This window comes from Alosa pseudoharengus, unplaced genomic scaffold (assembly GCF_046254945.1).
Source record: "Alosa pseudoharengus isolate Yale_2024_CS ecotype anadromous, Long Island Sound unplaced genomic scaffold, YU_APseudo_1.1 YU_APseudo_1.1_scf_20, whole genome shotgun sequence".
Classification (NCBI taxonomy): Eukaryota; Metazoa; Chordata; class Actinopteri; order Clupeiformes; family Clupeidae; genus Alosa; species Alosa pseudoharengus.
In genome coordinates, this window is record NW_027468664.1 from 9,563,142 (window position 1) to 9,583,556 (window position 20,415).

General features: G+C 46.8%; 1 protein-coding gene across 2 annotated transcripts in view; it reads left to right on the top strand.

Moving 5' to 3' along the window:
* Window positions 1–20,068, top strand: part of chrm2a (cholinergic receptor, muscarinic 2a) — a 70,513-nt gene extending 50,445 nt beyond the window's left edge. For both annotated transcript variants that reach the window (XM_076297293.1, XM_076297292.1), the window contains exon 3: window positions 18,422–20,068. In XM_076297293.1, coding sequence (XP_076153408.1) covers window positions 18,486–20,021 — 1,536 coding nt within the window. In that variant the 5' untranslated portion in view covers window positions 18,422–18,485 and the 3' untranslated portion in view covers window positions 20,022–20,068. The remainder of the gene's footprint in view (window positions 1–18,421) is intronic.
* The last annotated feature ends 347 nt before the right edge of the window (window positions 20,069–20,415 follow it).

The window sequence follows — 20,415 nt, forward strand, 5'->3', positions numbered from 1 at the left end:
CGACATTGTTCCCCTCTTTCAGAAAATAAATGACTATCTGGTGATCTGCTCGGGCTGTGATGGGCTGACTTTGATAGCACGGGGCCATATAAATGTTCCTGGGCCTTTGGCCTGCCAGGGGGACGATGGGCCGTTCCATTCTGTCCATCGCCACTGTTGTCACTGTTTGGGAGTCTGCCTGTCACCATCTGTGTTTGTTAATAAACAGACACAATCAGCCATCTGAGATATGATATGACACACACAAACACACACACACACACACACACATACACTGCACTGGCTTGCACAAGAAAACCTTATTAATTTTCTTTTTTTCCCTCAACACTGTCTCCCTGTGATGCCCACTTCTGAGCCAGAGTCTGATGCTAATCTCCTAATGGGCACACAAGCTCCGAGAGAGCCCTCTTGTTAGACTTATTAGGCAGAGCTAAAATGCAATTTCTTAATCAGATTATAAGAAAGCAGCGGCTAACTGCAGGAGACGGGAACAGCTGAGGGTCGGGGTGGTAGGGGGGGGGGTGTTTAAAAAGGGAGAAGACTGGCCAGGTTTTGCAGTCAAGGAAAAAATATACGCATCCAGAAATGTCATCCTGAGCTTTCTAGTTCCTGGATGGCGCTCTCATCTTTTACAGGTCTCCATGCTGTTTAGGCGCATGGATGTGGCAATTACACTTTTTTTTTTCTTACACACCACTGGTATAGACAGTGTCCATCAGAAGAGGCTTAACCCTACCCGCAGCAGGATCCTTACCACTCAGTTCCCTGCTGGGGGATATGATGAGCCACTGTGTCTAACGAGGACAGAAGGCCACCGGCTCTGATAGACTCACTGTTCTTTTTCCTCAAGAGTGTTCATCTGAAAACAGCACATGTTCAGTGAAGTATATTAAACAACAGGACATCTGTTTTATAGTCTTGTACACATCCTGTGTAAATAGGTGTGTTTACATATTGTACATGAACGTATACGTAACGTAAAACAGAAAGGAATATGTCATGCATGCCAACATATTACTTTAAATGATTGGTGTCATGAACTTTATGCAAGAAAGATAGTGAAATACTTACAAGAGAGAATGGGATAAAAGAGAGAAAATGAGTGAGGTTTTGAGACGGAGGAGAGAGAAGGTGAGACCGCCTCTCCGTTTCCCCTCAGCAGAAGTCGCATGGAGAGAACATCTCATTTGGTGCCTCACCAGGAGGTCTGGAGGAAAGGCAGGCAGAGACACAACAAGAACATAAACAAATCAAAGGCAATAAGCAAGTAAACACACCTGCAGGGAGCTTCTTTTAGGTGCGTTATAAACCCCCATTATTCACCCGAAATGAAATATTTGCGCCACAAATAACTATCCCCGTTCAAAAAGCGTTTACCCCCTTTTCAAACAAACCCCCTTCCATTGAAAGAGTGAGAAATCGGACTGCTTTGATTTATGATTGCATGTGCAGATTTGTCTCATGTCACTGTGAGGAAGGGCATTAGATGTGGTTGCTGCTTGCCAGATTGGAAGAGGATTAGCCAAAGCCATGGGCCTGCTGGAGGAAGTGAAAAGTAGGAAAATCGCCTGTTGCAATTGTCTGACAACAACGAGACCAGGTTTCACCTTTTTTCCCCTCCCAAATATTTTTTTTCCAGGCTGCACAAGCCTGCAGCCTGCCGTCATATAATGCGTGACCTTCTGCTCATACAATGTACACAAGGAGGAAGCGTCAAATTGTATGTCTGGCGCGCGTCCTCAGTATTCTCTCCAGAAATCCCATTTCTCTCCTTCCTGACACTCCAAGGTTATGGTTGGAAATGCATTTGGTCCAGTGTCAACAAATCCCCTTTCCTATTACCCGTATGCCCAAGGCCTGTGCAGAGACTCTTTTGAGATGACCTTACCCACTGGATGTTTTATAGTCAACAGGTGACCATTACCCATTTCATATGAAGGGAACTGTAATACATTATATTCCAGTATGGAATGGCCATTATGAAAGTGATTTTACTGTAACTATATAAACGTGTTGAAATGGAGTATGCATTTATCAAAGTACCCCTCAAAAAATGATAAATTGAGCTGTTTACATCCATTAAACAACAACTGTGTAGTTGGTTATACAGTACATCCACATGGGGCTGACCGTTCTTTGTACGGCTATTTTCGCCTCAGACTCAATTAAATTTTTTGGCTTTGAGCTCCTAAAGGCTTGCATTAAGTGCTTTGTAGTAAAAACCACCAAGCTAACAAAGTGCCTTTGAATCACAGAAACTGAAATGAATGGTTTTATGCTTTTTGAAGATACCCCTGTCACAAAGTGAAATGTAACAGCCAGAATTTCACAGTCTCTCATGACCACAAAGAGAGAAAAAAAAAGAGAAAACATCACAGGAATGACTCACGCTTCAGAGGATTTTATTTAAAGTGTAAAACACAAGAGCGCGTATACAATGCACACTGCTACACAACATATAAGGTGGAGTACCCTGATGATATTACCACCACCATAATGACCATCACACCATGTCCACCCGAGGCAGTTCAGAGAGAGAAAAGTTTCAAATCAATCCTGTTAGGAGAGAGATTTTCCATCCTTGGGCAATTATCACTTGCAGCTCAGACAGTCCAAAAGCAAAGAGCCTGAAGTGGATACTTTTCTTTCTTTCTTCTGTCAAATTAAAGAAGTTAACCAAGGTCTCACTGAAAGAACTGAATGCATTTGAATTAATCCACATCTCTCCACTGTAACAAGAAGTCAATGGTGTTTCATCATTATGCAGAGACGTCTGTGAGGGGAGAGAGCGATGGTGGTCATTGTTCATTTGTCATCATTTAAGTTCACATAAAAAGGCCGTCTTTCAAAAGGATGCACAGATATGCCCAGCTCCTTTTTAAAAGTCAAAGTAATTTCATTATAACCATCTAAAAACCTCTGCCGTAGCTCAGTTAATTTAAAGAGGGACCTTGAGTATTCCGAATCAAAGGAAAAGGCCTCGCATCACCCTCTTCCATCTCTCAGCATGGGAATCAACATCATGTGGAGGTCCTCCCAATGCAAACACAGATACTGATCTTAAGTATAATAATTATATAATTCTGTATTTCCGGCCTTCCCCCCACGAGCTCACTCTTTCCCAGATGCCCCTCCGGTTGTTTGTCCACTCTTGTTTGGGTTTATTGGTAATGGAGAAGCATTACTTTTTTTGGCTCTGGCTTTGTTCGATTCCTGTGTTTACTGGACCTGCGCCAGTCGGTCATTCCAGTCATCGGCTGGCTTCGCTCGTATTCTGTCACTATGTATGTTAGCGCAAATGAATCTGAGTAACACATTCAGATGGAATACTTTTCCATACCTACTGATGTGGATTTAGTCTTCAGTTCCGTCAGTTACAGATGTAAAAAGGTTCTTTTTTTGGAAGCACAAGGGGCCATATTGTTCATCATGAAATAAAGATGGCAACAACAATGAGCTGTACATCTGTATTCACCACCACAAAGACTAATGTAATTTTAGATGTAAGCTGCCTAAGGCTTGCAAGTCTACACCCACTCAAAAGCTACAGCACTGACTGAGGAGGTGTTTTCCACATATTGCCTGCTAGGCAAGGAAATATTTACTGGCACAACATTAACAAGAAACTTTTGTAGAGGGGCAATTCTGTTTGGCTGATTTCCCTTTGTAATGTCCTGTATACGACACAACTCCTTTCCAAATAATAATATGCCCTGCTATTTTTTTTTTTTTCAAAAAAACTGAAGCACACTGAATTCTTCATCTCTCTTTCTCCCTTTCCCTGTCCTTCACATTTTCTATATCAAAGATCTATAAATGGATACAGACAGATATACTCTCCTGCATGTTTACAGAGACTTTGGCTAAATGCCACACTGACAGGTTTTTTGGGAGCGATTGCTGCTGGAGTTATGGACTGCGCTGTTGAGCGTCATGGTCTCGAGGGAGGTCAATTACCTTAGCTGTGCAAAATATCACAATCCCACTGAGCATTGCCATAGTTTGCTGGAGCTCGACTACTTCAGCAGTCCTCTGGTATTTCAGTCTCTATGGGAGATGAGACAGCAAGTCTCCTCTTGTTGTTGCTGTAATCTTTTCCTTCCCCGTTGACTTTCTAGGTAAGAGTAAGCCTGTGACTTCAACTTCCACTCATAGAAAACATATACATATAAACATAATGACTTCTTAAACACAACAAAGACTTTTCAAATGAAAAATATGCATCTGGACAGTGTATGACCTCTGATTATTCAGTGGCCTTCAGGTTGAATTTAACCTGAAAATACTTTAAAAGCCAAAGTGTCATGCTAAATATATGTTTATGGCTTTTGCTCTATTCTCAGAAAGTCATGCTGTGTCTTTGGCTATTTCTTAGGACGGCAATGCAGGGAGGAGCTGAACTAAAGGTCAGCCTGTATTCAGTGATCTAACTACAGAGGTATTGCTTTGCCTCAGTTGCCATGGTGGAGCAGGTAAAAAGATTGTCCAGTGAAATATGCATATTTTGATGCGGCCCTGTTTTCTCATTGTGCAAAAACAGCTTTGCGGAGGCTGCTTTGATGGCGCTTTAACCTCCGTCTCACCCTCCAATCAGAGCCCCAGATGAAGTTAGTTAAGAAGCACAAATCACTGGGATCAAATGAAACGCCGAGCTCCCGGCAGTCAGGGCTCGCGCTGAGAAGGGGAAAAAAAAGTAAAGGACCGCCGAGGCCGCTGTGCACGTAGACACACACATGGACATAGACCCCGGGCTAGAAATAGCCCTCATCAGTGGGAAGCATCTAATGAACAGGCCTCAGACAGTGGGGGTTACGGCTAACTTCTGATTGGTCTTGGGCTCAAGTTGTGAGATGGCGCACAGTCGGGGCCCACCGAGGCCTCTTCCGCCCGTGATGAAGCCCCAAGACCAATTAGCCGAGCTCTCCGCAGGGGTGGGGATCACGAGTGTGTGTGTGTGTGTGAGTGTGTGTGTGTGTGAGTGTGTGTGTGTGTGTGTGTGTGTGTGAGTTGTGGGGGGGGCGTAGGCAGGGGGGTGACGGAGTGGTGCTGGACAGCTGTCCTCAGAGACCCCTGAGCATGGGCTGCCCATTGAGACTTGGGCTGCCCCTGGAGACTTGTTTGGGATGCATGCAGGAGAGGAGGAAGCGATGTTGAAGACACTGATTACACAGACAACGCATTGTCTTTTTTATTTGGCAAAGTCAAAAAGGCTTTATCTGACTTTACTTTGAATAATGATCCTCCCCTCTTGACCACTTTAAAATTGAAGAGGTTTCCTCTCCAATCCAAGGGCACAAGAGACGCACTCCGCCCAACCCATCCAAAACTGCATTCTCATAGGTTAATGCTGCATAAACACGAAGCTAAACAAGATGTTTAGTGGACATTGTTCCAAAACATTGCAAATGCACCTTGCCAACTACCACACAAGGTCACATAGTTGCCCCTTTGGAGTAAGCTTATCAGAATCGCCCAATTGCATGTTTTTTGGGAGTCCCCGGTGTGTCCTTGGTTTGTTAGAAAAGTGAACTCTTGTGATCATCGTCTAACTACGCAGTCACGGACCTGGGCTGCATATTATTTCAGCTGGGACAGCCTTACTGAGTTATGCAAATGTTTTGTGGGAGCGGAGCTGCAAAGCTGGAGTGTTTAATATACAACATGTATAATTTATATCAGCGGCAGTAGAATATATAAAGGCTTCAGGGACTCTAAGCTAATTGGAGACGTTTTTGTTGTTGTTGTTTTTTGTGTTCTCGAGTGCAAAGAGCTTTTCTCAGGATAACAGCCCATGGATTAAGTTTTCAACTTAAAAAATGGGCTGTCGCTTTTATTATGAACATCGATGTTTCAGTGTTACTGTGAGACTCAGTGTTCACTCAGTGTTGCTTAAACAAACTTACAAAACCTACAGTCCTCGTTATTTTTGTTTATTTGTGTGCTTGTTCACATGCTGATTTATTGTTTCAGAGCAAATCATGAAAGTCAGTGGACTGAAAAAAAGTTATGATGTTGTCACTTGGTTTAGAAAAATACCACCCAGATATGAGTAATTGGCCAGTCGCTGGCTGTCTGAGATGTAGACAGCCTGTCATTGTGTTAATCTCCCTCCTCTTTTCTTCCCAGAATGGCTTTGAATGACAACAAGGTGATCGTAAAAAGGGCCTAACATAAGTGGTTTCTGTCAGGTCCCGTGTCAGTCGCGCACCTGGTCTGAAGGGCCTGCTGGCATCATCGCTGAGGGCTTTAGCAGTGTGATTGCATCGCGCTACCATGCATCTCGTGCGCGGATCAAATGGTCCGACCGCGGATTAGCATTTTATTGAGGTGTTTCATTTCACCTCCTTGGCTCTGGGGTGATTGTGTGTGTGTGTGTGTGTGTGTGTGTGTGTGTGTGTGTGTGTGTGTGTGTGGAGAGGGGGGGGGGGGGGGGGGGGGGTTTGCTGGTGGTGATTACCGCCTTGTCCCCGTCCTCTCTGTCCCTGTCACATGGTCATCTGTGACAGAGCTCCTTGTCCTCCCCGTATCAGTCGCAGCTGGAGCATCTCCCCCGCAACAAGAGAGGGACGACGATAACGCCGCGGGCCAGCGGCCACACAAAAACACCTTCATAGACGCACGAGCCTTGGGGCAGCGGTCTCCCATCAGAGAGCACAGGAGTGGACAGGCCAGAGCGATAGCTGACGGATCCTGATATGCACCTCTGTTTATCTGCAGGAAGAGTGGCTTGAAAGTGCACACAGCCAAACCAGATTAAGGCTCTCTCAGGGGGTCACATTCTAAAAGCATTCAAACATACACCCCCCTCCCCACACACACACACACCCACACACACACACACACGAAGGCTGAACCCTGTTTTTTCCCCTCTTTTTCTCTGTCTTTATCGCTCTCGTTTTTTGATTGAATTGGCTAGCCAAACAATAAAACAGCCCTGGAGTACTGCATACGGTGTGGCAAAGTGTTCCCTGTGAGTCTGAAAATGTATCCTCGGCTCACTAGATCTGTTTCCAGAGATTGTCTCTGAGTGGCTTATCTGCACTGGGCTGTGGGAAACAAAGAGTGGAGGGAGGGTGGAATAACATGCGAGAAGAGGCTGCACTCAGGAAGCATCTTGCTCAAGGACGCTGCAGGTTGGCATTGTCACCAGTAAGTGCGTCATAAAAGGGAAAGTGTGTGTGTGTGTGTGTGTGTGGGTGGGTGGGTGGGTGGGTGTGTGCCTGTGTGTATGTTTGTGAGTAACAGAGAGGGCAGGAGATAGAGTGTAAAAGAGAGAGAGAGTGAGATAGAGAGAGAGAGAGAACTTGCCTAGGGAACAATAAAGTGGAACAACTCCAACAGGCTTTATCTCTTTCTCTTTTCTCAGTCTCCCTCTCTCTCTCCCTCTCTCTCTATCTCTCACTCCATCCCTTTTCCCCCATTTTCAATATCTCTGCAGATCTTAATGAGCACCACAGCTCTCCATCTACGGGAGAGAGCGCAGGAGCGATACATCACAGGAGGGACGTGTGAGGGTGGGGGAGGGGGGGGGGGGTGGTTGTGCCGTCGATGATGGCAATGCGGGAAAAACTGGAACGCAGTGCGATGTAAACGGAGTGGACGGCCGGCTCTTTGTACGCTCTGCGACACGGAGCACCGTCACGTGGGGGGAGGGTTGCCGTGTCTGACGTAACCCGTAGAGACGCACACACCTCTCGCCGGCCACCTGAAAAAGACCACAGGCGTTGGCAAGGGCGTTGGCAGACGTCAGGGAGGGGGGCGTGTTTTTCCCCTCTCTCCTTGCCAGGTTACTGTCCCAGGAACATGTAAACGCAGCTTGCTGCCCTGGCCAGGGATGGTGACACGGGCACCTCTACATGGGGTGTATGATAGTTCAACATGGAGTATACAAAGCACAGCCTAATAGGGGGAGAGGGACTGATATGTATGTATTTTACTCTTCCTTACCAAACAAACTAAGTGCTAAGAAATTTGAATATATTAGCAGAATGACTAGAATAGAAGCATGAGCATGTGCGCTCAGCTACCTACATAATCATAATCCTTTAATGGACCATAACGTTGAACCAAATTCTGGTGCCATTTTTTATGGTCCAACTTCAGTGTGCATTTGAGACAAAAAAAATGGTGTATTCTCATTGCATTTAAATAATAAATAAATATTCATAAGGGCACATTCCCTTTCATATTTCTTTTAATGAAAGAGAAGTTTGAAGTGAACAAAAAAAGGTGTGTTCATGACTGGATATAAATAGCTGCCACAAACAGATAAATATTTATATATTTATTTATCTGGCTTGAAAAGAATAATGGGTGCAGCTCCCACTCCTGTTCTCACTAGACTCATTTCAATATGTATTAGCAGTAAGTATCTGATGAGGGGCATGTAGGCTATAACATCAGGCTTTCCTCCTGTTAAATTTTAGAAGTTCTTGTCACTTTCTAGGGATTTGTAGGTGTTTAATTCCTTGTGCTATAGGTAGGGGATTTTCCACAGCGGCCAATCAACAACCAAGACTATTTACCATCAAAAACAAAATCACCAACAAAGCAGCCTTTATGGGCAAAAATCATCACCAACAGAGCAGCTTTCGAGAGTGTTATCATCGGTAGTTCATTGACTTAATTGACAAACCTCCAGAAGGCTCAACATTGGTGTCTGGCGTCCCAAACTTACCACTTTTTTGTAATTTTCTTTCTTCTTTGACTGGGAGGCCACATGCTCCAACTCTTAAATACTCAACATTGTAGTATTTCCGTGAGCGTTCTGTGTGACTGAGCATCCGGTGGCAAAAGATCCGTCCAAATGGCAGCCGGCCACCGTGGCACCTTCACATGCAGAGAGGGCGTTAATGTCACCCAACCTGAGCGAGCAGGTGTGCAGCACAGGGGGCCATCGGGAGCCGGCCTGCGTGAGTGGACTATCAAGCACAAACACCAGGGGGAGGGTTGGGGGTTGGGGGTGGGTCAGTAGGGATGAGAAATATATGGAGATAGGGAGTGTAAAGAGGTAAAAAAAAGAGGTGTGTACTGAATAGATTGAGAGTAGAAAAGAGTGCCATATGGTGCATACAGGCTGTTAAGGGTGCATAGAATAAAAGGAAGAAAGAAATGAAAGAGGTGAAGATAGAGATCTCATCAGAGAGAGAGAGAGAGAGAGGCTGAGTGCCTGAGGATAGAGAGACAAAGAGAAGGATAGAGAGTATTAAAAAGAGAGAGAGGGCAGAGGAACTAGGAGCGGGAGGGCTGTTAGGGGAGATGCAAGACAGAGGAGCGATAACAGCTCCATTTCAATGCGCCGTGTGAAAACAATAATGAGGGCACAGTGCCCACTGTGGCCAAGCAGCAGGTCAGCTCATTGCCATGCATTGCGTGGAGGGCCAGAGACAGGGAGAAGACATTCCTCCCACTGATGCAGAGAGAGCGAGAGAGCAGGGGCATACTGCTGTGTTTATTAGGACTACCATGCAACCCCCATTAAATGAATGGGTAGAGGGTAATTCCACGCAAAACTGTCACATCCATAACGGCAACACAATGCCATGGTATTCAGTTGGCGTTATGGATGTGACAGTTTTGCGTGGAATTGCCCTAGATAGACCCACACGCACACAAAGACATACATTTTTACATTTCAAAATATGGCTCCGGATTTAAGCAATATGCGTTATGTGCCCAATGTGTAAATTATTGTTTCTGTTTTTTTTTCTTTTTTGGGTGGGGACTTGTGTCCAGTGTCCAGCCGTCGTCTCTCGCGTGGTGACACCGGGACCTCGCAGGCGCCTCTGTCAGCCCCTGGCACCAGCCCATGGTGCCGTGCCAGAGAAGAGGCCTGCGCTGCCAGATGTTGGCCATAATGTGCCCGCCTGTCCATTACGGGTTATTTCAGGGTCCCTGCCGTCGTCCTTGGGAGCCTGGTGTGGACGGGGGGATGGGGGTGAAGGTGTCCTCTGCCAACAGTGACACCTGGGACATGACTAAGGGGTGACGGGGAGGGTGAGGTGGGGATAGAGTGGTAGAGGAGATGAGAGAGGAGGAGAAGAAGGTAGTCCTCCTCCATCCCTGTCTTTCTCTGAGCGCAAAGCTTATCATGGTTTCCTTATGATGCGCGTTGTTACGTAACGCCGGAGCCGTCTTCAAATATTGCATAAGGCTCTTCTGGGGCGTGCCAAGAGTGGGGAATATCTCAGCCAAAACAATAAGTCCAATATATTTTGCATTAGGTAACAAGGCAGCTCTGTGTTCAGATCTACCGAAAAGGCTGTATACACGAATGAGAGAAAAAGCACTGAGACAATACCCAATCATCATCCCATAAGACCCCCAGCCACCTTCACCCTGCGATGATGTCACTGAGCTCAGAATACATACTCTGATGTTTTTACAGCTGGTGATAAATGATTAGGACGGTAATATCATTGGCATTCAAATCTGCCAAAAATCTCAACGCACAAACATGGGCAAAATGAAACAACATCCATTCGCCACTGCTAAAACAGGTCCTCTCAAACAGCTCATTTTACAAGGTTGAGAATGTACTCTGATGTGTTGTCCTTCATAAATTTTGAAAATTGTAATATGTCGGAAGCTAGAATTAGGAGCATTTAGACAGCCAGTGTGACTGTGTTTGGCAGGGCCAGGCAGTTGTGATGGAAAGAATTGATCTTCCCATCCTATCCCATCATGACTCCATCTGTCCACTTTCCTCGCTTTCTCTTTCTGCTCAGGGCTTTCTTTGAACACTTTTTATTCTGCTGTTTCTTTCGTCCATTCCTTGCAAGTTCATGGCTATTTGAAGTACATATGGCCAGTTTGCTGGTCACTTTGGGAGCTGTCAGCTCACTGTCCTCAAAGGTCACTGCATCTTGCCCTTTCTCTTTCTCTCTCTCTCCCCCTCTCTCTACCTTACCATCGTGTCAGTGTCATTGTGGACGTTACATATGGGCACTCCTTTCAGTTACCCCCCATCTCTTTCTGTAGTTCGATAGCTGTCCCTTAAGTCACACAGAGCTCACCATTGCCTGGAAAAAGCAACTGGAAAGGTCAAGTGTGAAATGTGATGGGTTTTTTTTCTGAAGCGGTCAGACCACCACTATTGAGATCTGGAGGAATGATATACCGGCAACGGCAGATCGTTCAGGGCCACTCAGACGAGAGAGAGGGGAAGAAAGGGAAATGGTCCCGGCCACCTTTAAACAGACAGTTATAGCACTAGTATATCATCTATGCGGCGCCATAATAGGGTTTTATGGATCAGCGATGGGGGCGGGAAGATTAGTCCTGACTGGTTTTTGTTTTATGGAGTCCAGGTTCCATTTATATCACACAGACCGGACCGGAGCAGTTTGGGCTTTCATTCATTTGTTCTGAAATAAAAATAATGGCCACTCCATGTCAGTGGCTCTAAATAAATCTGAGAGTGAAATAAATAAATAAATAAAGGCTTAAAGGAGCGTATGGTTTCTGTGTGTGGGGGTGGGGGGGGGCTGTGTAAGTGTGAGATGGTGTTTAAGTGCTGGCATGGCCTCCCAGCATGAACTGACACCAGCAGATGGGAGGATGTCACAAACACCACTGCTGCCTGTCAGGAGAGATCAAGGTTATGGAACTGAACCGAGACACCTTTTTTCACGCTGTCCGTCCACACACACACACGCGCGCACACACACCTACAAACATACTTACACTGATACACACACTGTTACGTCCCTAGCTGTTTGTGTTCCTGCTGTCTCTGTATTTTTCAGACACTCCAGCAGGGGGCGTAATTGCTGGACCAGCCCTATAAAAGGTGCTGGTTGACGTCACTCCAGAGGCCGGCTCGTTTTCGGTTCCTCGCAGAACGCTACCGCTGCCACGCTCCGCTTCGTGCTCCGCTTCCGCTCTCGCCCACACTACGTCCAGGTCTCCAGTCACTCTCAGAGTGAGAGTCTGGGAGAGAGGCCTGGAAATTGGGCGGCTTCGTTTTTGGCCTTCAGGCTTCGTTTTTGCGGCCTTCTGGCCTTTGCTTGATATTTGTTTTGAATATTAATTTTTGCATTTATATATGTTCTAGTTTAATTATAATAAATTATTGATTATTTTCAAATTTATCCACCGTTGTCTGCAGTGTTTTGCCCTTGCTTTATTTAGTTTTGTTATATTTCTCTATAGTTCCCTTATAGACCCCTAGCAGGGGACATAACAAAATGGGGGCTCGTCCGGGATTTTTTGAACCCGATTTTTGACAAACTTGGGGGGCTCAGCCACTTTTGAATAGGCCCTTTTCGTAGTTTTGAATGTGCATCCGTCCGCTTTTTTCTGTGATTCTAACTCTGTTCTGCAGGCGCTCTGCACACACACAAACACACACACACACACACACACATACACATGTAAACCATCTTCACTCTAGTACACACATTTCAAAACTCCAGTCACATACAGACAATGACCCAGAACCAATCACCAGAGCTCATTTTCTCTCAAACGCTGCAAAATGGAGACACTATCAGCACCCCTACGGAGAGCTGCTGTTTGCACATGCCTCATGCGTGCAAGTATAAAAAAAAAATTGGGCTCCTGCGAGCCTCAGATCCATTTATCGCTCATTAACCCCACATTAACCTCCATTTTCCACCCTCCCAGACACATCACACTCACACCTGAGAGCAGGCCGATCTGGTGACACCTGCGCAGGCTTTTTTCTTTTTTTTGTTGTCTGTGCCGATGAAATAGGGCAGCTCAGCCTGAGGCGACTCCCAATCATATTTGTCTTTGTCTCTTGCATTTACAATGCGTTTTCAATACTGCTGGCATATCGCAAAGCGAAATAGTCCAAAACATCTGTGCCACCGCTATGGATGGAGTAGTCTGCGGGGAGCTTGTGTAGCCGTGGGAGTAGAGATGTGTTTGCAAGTTGTTTTTCCCTCCAGGCTGCTGTCAAAGACATCACATATTGGTTGGGGGGGGGGGGTGACTCAGCTTTTGAACTCAGTAAGGAGTAAGGAGTGACGAGCGCGACCAAAGTGCTGATGGAAAAGAGCTGGCCACATCGTCAGCCCCACAAGAGGCACATTCGAATGCGGACGACACGGATTAATGTCGCCCTGGCGATATATATCACCTTAATGAAATGAGGATGTGGGACCATTAGGGTCATTACAGTTTGATGATCTTATTTTGTCATTTCCGGGGACATTTGTATGCACACCCAGCCCACACTTCTCAGGCCTGCATGTTAAATGTGGCAGCTTTGCATATATTTGACAGCCACTCGTGCCTGCTCATATATCAGCTCCATCTCCATTCTGGCGATCTAGTCTGGCACCTATTTAGCATTATAGGGCCTCCCGCTCGGCTCCCGCTCGGCTCCTGCTCTCCTTCGCCACTTGGCTCCATTCGAACGCAGCTGTTAACACGCTCCTGGGGAGAATTTGTTTATTTTGGTGTGCAGAGAATTCATGTATCCACTGCATTATGTATGAGCAAGTATGCGAGTGTATGAGTTAAGAGAGACATATGTGTGTGTGTGTGTGTGTGTGTGTGTGAGAGAGAGAGAGGGGGGGGGGCAGATACAAAAAGGATGTGTGTGTGTGTGTGTCATTGAAGGATTGAATGTGTGTGTGTGTGTGTGTGAATGTGTGAGTCTGAGGTGACTGTGCATGTATTAGAGTAGTCACAGCAGCACAATCTTGATTCTAGAGCCGATAGAAGGTGGCATGTAGTAGGCCATTTCCGGCAGTCTGTCACCATAGATTTTTCAGCACAGACTCCCAAGTCTGTGGGCCAGAGGAAGTCAGCGTTCAACCCAACCTGTCCATCAAGCCGAAAAATACACAGGAGCTTGAGATAGATAAATATTGAAGATGCATATTTCATCTCAATTCAATTCCGCCGCTCTACGAGCATACCAATTTCTGTATGTGATGTGTATGAGAAATGGTATCAAGGGCTCCCTGTGGAAATCCATTTTCTAATATACTTTAATCCGTGAAAACAAGATTCCTTATGGAATTTATATTTATATATAAGATTAAATGAAATATAGGTTCATTCATTCCTCAACCTTAAGCTGTAGATCAAATAGTCTCACAGGGTCAAAGACAAGGAGTTGGATAGGGTCACCAGGGGCTACACTGCACTTGGGAACACAACAAGCCCTGGTGGTTTGTTATGAGCTGTGTAAGCACGCCCATATGGACCTGCAGAAGATAACAGTAACAACAAGCCCTGGTGGTTTGTTATGAGCTGTGTAAGCACGCCCATATGGACCTGCAGAAGATAACAGTAACAGTAATTGGTGGGTGAGCATTCCGAGCATGTTCCTTCAAAGGCTCACCATCAAAAAGGAAGCGTTAACCCCGTGTATGGGTCCCATGTTCTTTCGTAAGGTCTGGGAATAAAAAGGCAGCTAGCTAACAGTCTGAAATGAGGGGGGGGGGGGGGTTCATATTCAGGTTTTTGTGGTTCAGGCTGGGCGGGGTGTGGGTGGGGGGGGGGGGTGTCTTGGGCTTTTACCACTGCATCAGTGCACTATTTGTATTCCAACACCGTTCGTAAATCCAGCAGCCAGGGTCATGCATCACATCCCACCCCACGGTATTGCACAGTTAGTAGATGTATGTCTACACATGTGCTATTTATGAACGCATAATGTGTTTTTTTCATGTATGTTTACCTAGGGAGAGCCATGCTTTAGGTAAATAACATAACATTATTCTATCACTACTGCTTGTGTTGGAGAAAATCAGAATTCTCAGTGATATACTCACCGTATGTATGGGAATATCTATTTGAAATATGAATGTGTCCTGTCCATAGTTTGGACACCTTGTGGACATATATTTTTTAAAACAAAAAGATATAATTAATGACCATGTTTCTAGCCAGACTAATACCGGTACTCATGTGCAGTTGAACAGATTTCTGACTGGCCCTCGGAGTGCGTGAGCGGGAGAAAAAAGGGCATAGACAAGTGAGAATCCGTTGAGAGGGAGAGGCTGGCCGTCCAAAAGGCCACAGGCAATTTTCGGCTCTACTGAGCCAGCACCAGGAACAGCTAAGTCTAAAAGGCAAGCAAAATTTATTTATTTACAGTCGCCCCTTAGAGCATACAGCGATTCATTTTGTCATTTGTCAAAACCTTTAAATAGAGGAGAAAAAAAGTGGGAGGGCAGCCAAAGATGTGGAAACTATAACTTTCAGGGATTGAAACTTCACCACAAACCCATAACATCTAGGTTTTTGTAGTTGTGTTTATATGGACTCAACTGTCTTCATATAAACTCTAGTCGTCTGGTGCCTGAGTGTGGATTTCACTTGTGCATAGGACTGCCTCTCTATCAGTAATATGGCCTACATAAGACTGAATCACAGTGTAGTAAATGTCACAGACATACAAATCTCTCTGTGACCGTAGGGCATAATGGAAATGATTATGGACCCAGGTAACAGATTGTGTCAGCCAGATTCGCAGCAGGCCAGGGCCAGGTGTGTTCCAGGGTCTGCCTCTACCTGGGGAGACATTTCCTGGTGCTGAGGGTAATGCCATGCCGTTAAGACAGAGTGTCGCTGCCTGTGGGTAAATGAGCTCCTGTGCTTCACATTACAGACTCAAACACTGCAGAGCACAGAGTCGTCTGCTCGAGCAGTAGCCACGTTGCACCAAAACTGGCCAGCCCTTTTGGTCAGCAGTTTATCAGCATTGGATACAGGGACTCACTCCATTATGACGAATATCACTCCAAGAAACACCACGACTTGCTTTGTATGGGCAAGCTGTGGGTGCTCCTGCCAGCCCTTCTTCTGGCCCTGTGACTGACGGTTGAGGCTCCTGGTGTGAAGGCCTGCTCTGGTATTCAGCACGGGCCTCAACATAGCTTCTCGATCGCTCCTTCCACACTGGATCTAACAGGCTTTGATAATCCACTTTGCCTCTGTCTGCAACAAGTCTGCCCTGTTTGTACCATCAATGTGTTTTCTTCCTCTTCTCCCCTACATAACTGATGCATAAATTGTTGGACTTTAACATTTTTTATGGGGGATTAGTTGGGCTTAGCTGCGTGGCTAATACTATGATTAGGGATTTCTGGTACAGAAGATAAGTAAATTCGCTCTAGTTGTTCACAGTCAGTCTGTTAAGGGCAAAAGCAGTAAACAGGAGGGTGCACGCTTGAGAGGAGAGGGAAGAAAGTGCACTGCATGCAACAATGCAGCCTGCTGGTTCCATTGCCACTGGCCATCGTTTTATCCCCGCATCCCAGTCCGTGTCACAGCTGAAAGGAACGAAATTACCGTTACTCAAGTCGCGAGAGTCAGAGTTGTCCTGCGGTGACAAATCCCCTCCGCGCAAAGGTAGCGCGCTAATCCGCAGCGAGAGGGGCAGCGTTGCGATGGATCACCCCAACGATCAAATAACAGTCGCTCAGGATGACACGGCTCCGTCATGGCACAAACGAGAAAGATAAGCCATGTCATCTATCTTTGGGAACATTTTCATCCGCAGTGACCACACAACCCCTAATGCCGTCAGGTGGATTGCATTGCTATTAATAATCACAAGATAAAATTGCTTTTTCTTGCAGAATAACTGTGATGTGTTGATGTGCTCAACCCACAGTATGACCGTGCTTGAGGAGTAATTGGTATGGACAGGTAATGGACAACAACAAATGGATTTGCTTTCTTGTCCTGTCAGAGTAGCTGCCAGACACTGACAGATCTAGAACACACCTGACAAACAGTGGCGAGGCCGCTTTTGGCATGTGCCGTTTGCAGGTGTATGGTCAATGATCAAAGGAGTGCTCTCCATAGGAGGGAGAAGGGGTCAGAACTGATAGCCCAACAGCAGGGAGAGAAGCATGTTTGTCTCATGTTGGTGCTCAAAGGGAAAGACTGCAGTATTAGCATAGCATGCGTGTATGGTGTTGGGCTAATGGAGATGATGTCTGAAGAGCCAGATGTGTTGGCGTCAGGGGTGGTGGTGGTGGTGGGGTGGGGGCTGGGAGGGGGAAGTGTTCCCAAGGCTCTGCACATTCGACCCTGCCCCAGGCCAACGTTAGATCAAAGCGTAGCATGAAAACTGAGTGAGTCAGCACACAGACCCCACATAGTTGGTCATGTTACGGCTGGACAGCTCACAGCGGTTTCGAAGTGACGTCACTAACCAGGCAGACACGTTTTCACTCATCTTTTTCACACAGCCACCAACCAACCAGACATTTGAGCACAACCACATTCACACACACACACAGTCGCTTGCACAGAAACACATAGGACTATTGAAAGTCCACACCATGCGCAAATAAGGTTAAAGGAGTTAGAGGCTGGATCATGTCCAATCAGAGGCCATCCACATCACTGGCTTTGAAGTAAAAGTTGAAAGTATTAAGATCCTTTCATGATTAAATGCTGGCTGAAAATGCGTTTTTTAGATTAACTTCATCCATTTGATATTTCAGAAGCTTAAAAATATCCAATGCTTCCCTAGATTTTTCTGCCTTTTCTGAGATGATGTACTACTATCACACAAACAAAACAAATATGGGAAACTTGATATATTGGATATTACCTTTCTATTCATTTGCAATGGTACAGCATAATATATTACGAGCTAGTGCAAAGCCATTTTGTTAAAATTTACTCTGAATGTATTAAAAGTTATATGAAACTGCTGGCGTATTTAAAACGGGTAAACATTTTAGTCACTGACAGCCCCATTTACAGAGTAACACATTTGTCTACTGAATAATACATAAAACAGCATGCTTGACTCACTATGATAGTGTTCTTGAAAATTACAGAACTTCTCGCTTTGCCAAAGGCTCCTGGGTAGAGAGAATCTTCCCAGGGGCACACTGTCATTTTATTGAGGATCATATTTTCTTCTGCCAAATTACACCACATCTGCTGGATATTTTCTCCCAGTCGGCCTTCATCATTTCATTTACATCCCTATCTATTTCAGATGTCACTTCTTTTGTACTTCTCCTGCTGTAGTGAGGTATAGGCAGGGTGTTATGGTGACTTGGAGCTTTACATTTACTTACCCACTACATAAGGCACAATATTTTTATGCCACCGTGTTAGCTAGCGACAGACCTCGAGGCTACAAAAATGACATATATCCATATATTATGCTCTCATGGTGTCATAAGGTCAAATATAACTATATGCGCTTGAGAAAACAGAAAAAGAAACTGAATATGTTTCCCCCTCTGCTCTGAATATTGTTCAGTGCCAATGGAATGCCATGTGCATCTCAAAGTTTCTGACACTCTGTTTGATGTATGAAGATGCAGCACAAAAGTCACAGTATATCTCTGAATATTGTTCAGTGCCAACGGAATGCCATGTGTATCTCGATGTTTCTGACATGCTGTATGAAAATGCAGCACAAAAGTCACACAGTATATCTCTCTCTCTCTTTGCTCCTCCACAGATCTAAGGACTTGCAAACGGAGGATTCCGGCCGACTGAAGAATCACGTCACGAGACCCGGCGAGATGGATGGGATCAACTTTACCTACTGGAACGCCTCCGACGGCAACGAGACCGAGCCCACCGCCACCCTCCAGAGCCCCTACAAGACGGTGGAGGTAGTGTTCATCGTGCTGGTGGCTGGCTCCCTCAGCCTGGTGACCGTCATTGGGAACATCTTGGTGATGCTCTCCATCAAGGTCAACCGGAGCCTGCAGACTGTCAACAACTACTTCCTGTTTAGCCTCGCTTGTGCAGACCTCATCATTGGCCTGTGCTCCATGAACTTGTACACGGTGTACATCGTGATCGGCTACTGGCCGCTGGGGCCCGTGGTGTGTGACCTATGGCTGGCACTGGACTATGTTGTGAGCAACGCGTCTGTTATGAACCTGCTCATCATCAGCTTTGACCGGTACTTCTGTGTCACCAAGCCCCTCAGCTACCCCATCAAGCGCACCACCAAGATGGCAGGCATGATGATCGCCGCCGCCTGGGTGCTGTCCTTCATCCTGTGGGCACCGGCCATCCTCTTCTGGCAGTTCATCGTGGGCGGCCGGACGGTGCCCGACAAGGAGTGCTACATCCAGTTCTTCTCCAACGCAGCGGTCACCTTCGGCACGGCCATCGCCGCCTTCTACCTGCCGGTCATCATCATGATAGTGCTCTACTGGCGGATCTCCAGGGCCAGCAAGAGCCGCGTCAAGAAGGACACCCGCAAGCCGTCGCAGGCCAACCCGGCCGCCGTGTCGCCCAGCCAGGTGCGCGGGCACGTGGCCAAGCCCACCAACAACAATGTGACCGGGGCCGGGGAGGAGGGCCCCAACCGGGGCCAGACGCAGTCCACCGAGGACGTGGCCAACCAGCACGACGGCAAGCTCCAGAACGGGAAAGGACCGTCCAGCGCGGTCGGCGACGGCGAGGCAGACGGCGACGAGGCCCCTAAGGACAACGGCATCCCCGGCGAGGAGAAGGACAGCTCCAACGACTCCAGCTCCGGCAGCGCGGCCGCCCACAACCAGAAGGAGGAGGACGGCGCCGCGGCAACGGCAGCGGCCTCCACGGACGGCTGCAGCGGAGCGGCCGAGGCCAGCCAGCCGGTCACCCGGCACCGAGCCAAGGCCGGCGGCTCCAAGCTCACCTGCATCAAGATCGTCACCAAGTCGCCCAAGGGCGACTGCTACACGCCCTCCAACACCACGGTGGAGATCGTCCCCAGCACCGAGAAGCAGGACCATGTGGCGCGCAAGATCGTCAAGATGACCAAGCAGGCCCCCAAGAAGAAAAAGGGCCCGCCGTCCCGCGAGAAAAAGGTCACGCGCACCATCATGGCCATCCTGGTGGCGTTCGTGGCCACGTGGACGCCCTACAACGTCATGGTGCTCATCAACACCTTCTGCGGCAGCTGCATCCCCAACACCGTCTGGACGATCGGCTACTGGCTCTGCTACATCAACAGCACAATCAACCCGGCGTGCTACGCCCTGTGCAACGCCACCTTCAAAAAGACTTTCAAACACCTCCTTCTCTGCCAGTACAAAAACATCAGATCGGCTAGATGAACAGATGTCTGCGTGTCTGGGGTGTCATGCCTGATTTATGTGTACCGTCTGAGTGTGTGTGTGTGTGTTTGTGTGTGTGTGTGTGTGTCTGTTTGTTTGTGTGTGTGTGTGTGTGTGTGTGTGTGTGTGTATGTGTGTGTGTGTCTGTTTGTGTGTGTGTGTGTGTGTGTGTGTGTGTGTGTTTTGTGAGCATGATGCTGAAAGGCAGGAAAACAGAGAGAAGGTGAGAGAATAAGTGGTGATATATTTCTTCAACTCCTTCTTGTTTCTTTTTTTTTCCTAAACAACCTGTTGTGGCACTTTATAAATGCAACTGCAGCAGCTAGAGTCAAAGACGTAAGTTAGAATGCTTGATCTCCGAGCACCGCTGAGGGAAAAAGGGAAGGTTTTGAGG